Source organism: Glycine max, chromosome 6 (assembly GCF_000004515.6).
Source record: "Glycine max cultivar Williams 82 chromosome 6, Glycine_max_v4.0, whole genome shotgun sequence".
NCBI lineage: Eukaryota > Viridiplantae > Streptophyta > Magnoliopsida > Fabales > Fabaceae > Glycine > Glycine max.
The window spans coordinates 50,806,845-50,811,591 of record NC_038242.2 but is presented as its reverse complement, the minus strand read 5'-3'; the positions used below and the strand labels follow the sequence as shown (position 1 = coordinate 50,811,591).

Below are 4,747 nucleotides of genomic sequence, written 5' to 3'. Positions count from 1 at the left end.
TTGTTATTTATATCCAAGACAGGAAAAAATACTTAAAATATATAATAATAACAACTAATAAAAAAATTAAATATTACATAAGAATTATGAATATCTTATAAAAAAGATCATCAATTTATTCTCAATTTTATCTTATAATAACCACATAAGAGTATTTTCATGTTATTTATTATTTTATGTTTATTTAACTTGTGATGATAACACCTCTATTGTTTAAACAATATTTGTGATAAGATAATGTAATAACGTAATATTTTTGTGATTATGATATTATGCTTAAATTATTTATTTATTTAATGAATGACTGAATTTATGAGATATTTATTTAAAAAAGAAAGTGACGAGTCAATCTAACTCAATTTACAACCCAGCAGATTAGATTAAGTGGAGTTGGATTCAGTTAACTGATTTTTAGGATGATTTATTTGATGTTCTAACTGAATTGGATAGGTAAACTATTGGCAAGCAATCAGATTAGATTAATCTTATCTTTGCGTAGCGTAGGCCATAGTTAAGCCGCCAGCGCAGTTTTAGATTGCATTGGAGGTTGTGGCTAGCGTACGCCAGTGCTGACCTCCACACAATTCGGTTAAAATAAAGCATATTCTCTCTCTTTCCAATTCCAAAGCGTCGTTTTCATAATCGTACCAGTGTCTTTCATCATCCTCTTCGTGATCGTCTTCTGTTGTTGCTCCACTCACTATCTTTATTTTTCCTATTCTATCCTTCTCGCTTCTTAGGTTAGCCGAGCGTCATCGATCCAGAAACGATAAAGGCAGTCATAAAGTGAGAATGGATCTGTGTGCTGCTCATGCGAAGAACCTTTTCCACACAAATTCGTTTTACCACAGACCCATTCCCTCCAATTTGGGAAGGAGCAGAGTGTTTGAGATCACTGTTTCGAGGAGAAACCCTTACTCTAAAGGGTATCGCCTATTTGTTGTCAGCGCCACGGGGAAGAACAATCATGACCACAACTCCTCTTCTTCCGGTCTGTTATTTCCTTTCATTTCCTTTAAATAATCAATAATTGCTTGTTTTGCCCTTATTTGTCTCTCTGTGATCACAATTACATTAAAGAAACGCTACATAGCATGCATGTGATTTGCATTAGGTTTTCTTTGGGTCCTAGGGTTTCGAGGGGATGGAAAGGTTCGCCAAATTTTTCAAATGAAACAATTGATCAAAGAAAAATAGTTATTGTTGCCTGTTTGTTGAGTTCCTTCATGACATTGAATTCAATTTTCTGTCTAGAACTTGCTTCTTTCCATGTGAAACAAAGCTCTATCTTGAATTGATGAAAATGAGGAATGGTCACCGGTCATCCCTTTTTTTTAAATTATGATCAGTTTTAAAATTTCCAACTCGAGTGCTATATTATGCTTTTATAATATATACAAGTGAATAGTCTTACAATTATGTCACTTAAATCTTGTGTTCTTTCTTACAAACTTCATACATATTGGTAATGTGAGAAAATATTTCATAATACTAGATTAAAATAATCAGTGATTTACATTTGTTTGTTGGTGGACATGTTTGGGTGATAAGATTACCTCTTTCATATGAGGCATTTCTGAAGTATGGACAGTATGGAGTTCTAAATGTGATAGTTTCTTAACTTGCTATTTGTGGTACTGGATTTAATGCACTGCCTATGTAAATGATTTTTACACTGTCATCCTATCATAGATTGTCATGTGTTATAAGTTTGTTGACTTTTGTAATTACTAATCATGATGATTTCTAAATGGTTGACAGTATAAAAATCTTTACATATTCTTATGCTGCTATCTTTCTTGGGGACCTGGGATATATTTTGTTTCTCTGAATTTACTTTCTCTTCTTTCTGTTTTGGAAGGGTAGAAGTGAGGCCAAATGTTTTTTTTATCAAATTGATCTGTGTTATTTATTTTTCTTTTACAGTATTTGTCATGAATGGGAGTAATATTTATTTATTGCTTCCTTCTAACTTGGACCTTCATTTTCCATTAGCAATTTCAGGTCAAAGTAATAATTTCTATTAAAATGGAGCTATTCTTGTACAGATTGAGGGTTTTTCCTGTATAATCAGCAGTTCTCTTGCTTGTTTAAATTATTTGATTTGATAGACGTACTATTCTGTTATCCACTTATCAGTCATACATCACCAATCTCACAGCATTGAACAATACTTTACATAATGTTTTTAGTTTACTCCTTTACATGTTTAAATTTTAGATCACTCTACCTTATTAATGCATCAGAACTGTTGAAATTGGTGTTTTTTTTTACAACTAATGCATGAAAATACGGATACATAGTTTCTTAGATGTTTTCTGCCTTATAACATCTAAGATCTAGTTGCCTATTCTTGATGGCCTCTATATTGTTGAGGAACCTGTTATTTTTTATGCATAAAATGCAATTTTAAGTTTGCACACATGCTTGAATAGCCAGAATTTGGAAATAAAATTTAGAATTAAGAACAGATACATCATTCCACTATTTAAGGTTATGTTATCTGTTATTTATATGATTTAGATAGCATATTTTGATTGTCATCGTTCACTCTCTCTTCATGTGGATTTTTATTTTTCTGACATGATATAATTGCACCTAAAGAGGCATTGGCTAGCTTTTCTATGACATAAGCCTAGTAATTCTGTCAGGTGAAAACTAGTTGGTCTTATATTGTACTGTCCTTGATGCTTCTTGGGTATAGAATTTTTGGAGACAACTTGTTAAAAATACATCATAGACAAAAGGATGAAATTTTGGATTGATAACTCAAATAGGTATTGACATTATAATGAAAATCATATTATTCCTTTTCATTTTATTGTTTTCTCTTGCTAATAATATAATTTTATGTGACTTCCTTTTTTATGGATATATTCATCATTACAGGCAATGATGAATGGTCCATTCCAGAAGAAGATGGTACTAGAGGGAATAATTCTTCTGATGGCAACAAATCAGATAACAACTCTGAGAAATGTCATCATACTAATCTGGATTGGCGCGAATTCAGGGCAAAGCTATATAGGGATGAGTTGGTGATGCTTTCATTCCTAAATGGAATCTATATCTGTCATCTTCTCTTAATTGCTCTGTAGCTCTTGCATGCCGTTTTAAGTAGAAGGGGTCAACTTCATGAATCTTGAAATAAGTTTCAAAACATCTATTAGAGTCATACCTGTTCCTTGTTACAGTCATAGAAGCATGCTTGATAGTTGGAGAATCATCTCCTCTTGATGGATTTGTCGTCAATCTAGGACACTTGATTGAGTCAGACAACTTGCCTACCCCTGTTCTGTTAACCTGTCTAATGATATATATTGGTGACTAAGTTTTAAGCCCTACAGGGCTGATTAATTTCCTTTTATTAGTATTGCACTTTCTGTGTTCTTTGTGACTTGTTGATACTTGTAATACTTTTAATTATTTATGATTGTGCATATCTAATCAATACAGTAATTTACTGAAACATTATATTTTCTTTAACCGAGTTTTCTTCACTTCATTTACAGAAAGAAATATCAGATGCTGACACGCATAATCAAGGTGGAACATTGCCTATTTCCAAACCTCTTGGAGCACAGTGGGCTCATCCTATTCCAGTACCTGAGACTGGTTGCGTACTTGTGGCTACCGAAAAGCTTGATGGTGTTCGCACATTTGAAAGAACTGTTATTCTCCTTCTCAGATCTGGAACTAGACATCATCAAGGAGGACCTTTTGGAATTGTCATCAACCGTCCTCTTCACAAAAAGATCAAACACATGAAACCTACAAACCATGATCTATTAACTACCTTCTCTGATTGTTCTCTGCATTTCGGCGGACCTCTTGAGGCAAGCATGGTTTTGTTGAAAACAGAGGAGAAGATGAAGCTTCCAGGATTTGAAGAGGTAATCCCTGGGCTATGTTTTGGATCTCGAAACAGTTTGGATGATGCTGCAGGACTTGTGAAGAAGGGGATTCTCAAGCCTCATGACTTCAGATTCTTTGTTGGTTATGCTGGATGGCAACTGGATCAGTTGAGAGATGAGATTGAGTCAGATTATTGGTATGTAGCTGCATGTAGCTCAAGTTTGCTTTGTGGGGCTTTATCAGATTCTTCAGAAAGTTTGTGGGAGGAGATTTTGCAGCTAATGGGTGGTCATTACTCAGAATTGAGCCGGAAGCCAAAGCAAGACATGTAGCTACTCATGTATGGTTTCAAATTCAGAGTCAAATGAATGAAGAACCTGTAATCAGGGTGCTACAAAGTCAACTGTACTGATGTTCACTTTAATGTCAAATAAATAGATAATTTATCCCCCTGTCCTACTCTATTGTTATAAGAGGAATTGTACGTTGCTTGGTTTTTGTAATTATGCTTGTTAGTATAGTTTGATGTAAGTATGAGAATAAGTTGTGTTGGCTAGCATTTTTACGATTAAACTTTAGAATTTCATCTAGAGCTCAAAGAGCTCCAGCACCATTGAATTGGTATTTCCACGACCGATAAACGATATTAAAAAGGCTTAAATACTTTTTTTTTGTTTTTGTAATTTAGCATTTTTTTTCATTTTGATTTTTGTAGCATTTTTTTTCATTTTGATTTTTGTAAAAAAAAAAATCTTATTTAGTTTTTACAAAATGTGTTTTTGTGTTTTTTATCCTTAAAGAGCTTTAAATAACCCTTTGAATAATGAAAAAAATCGTTCTTACATAACCATATAATTAACAAGCGAAAAACTTTATTTTAATTTTTTCAAAC

The 4,747-nt window shown here is 33.1% G+C and overlaps 1 protein-coding gene across 2 annotated transcripts; it reads left to right on the top strand.

Moving 5' to 3' along the window:
* Positions 1–523: 523 nt before the first annotated feature.
* On the top strand, positions 524–4,414 carry LOC100796425 (UPF0301 protein Cpha266_0885). 2 transcript variants are annotated; one of them, XM_006582384.4, is made up of 3 exons: positions 527–991; positions 2,890–3,038; positions 3,513–4,414. In XM_006582384.4, the coding sequence occupies exons 1-3, from the start codon at positions 793–795 to the stop codon at positions 4,185–4,187; spliced, it is 1,023 nt and encodes a 340-aa protein (XP_006582447.1). In that variant the 5' UTR covers positions 527–792; the 3' UTR covers positions 4,188–4,414. The 2 variants fall into 2 exon arrangements, with proteins under 2 accessions (XP_006582448.1, XP_006582447.1); XM_006582385.4 differs by lacking the exon at positions 2,890–3,038 and having other exon boundaries at positions 524–991.
* The last annotated feature ends 333 nt before the right edge of the window (positions 4,415–4,747 follow it).

Bases quoted from the DNA above. Each gene is read 5' to 3' on its own strand.
- LOC100796425 (XM_006582384.4), top strand. From the start codon at position 793: ATGGATCTGTGTGCTGCTCATGCGAAGAACCTTTTCCACACAAATTCG. The intron at 992-2,889 runs GTCTGTTATTTC...TCATCATTACAG, and splicing joins CCACAACTCCTCTTCTTCCG to GCAATGATGAATGGTCCATT. The intron at 3,039-3,512 runs GTGATGCTTTCA...CTTCATTTACAG, and splicing joins AGCTATATAGGGATGAGTTG to AAAGAAATATCAGATGCTGA.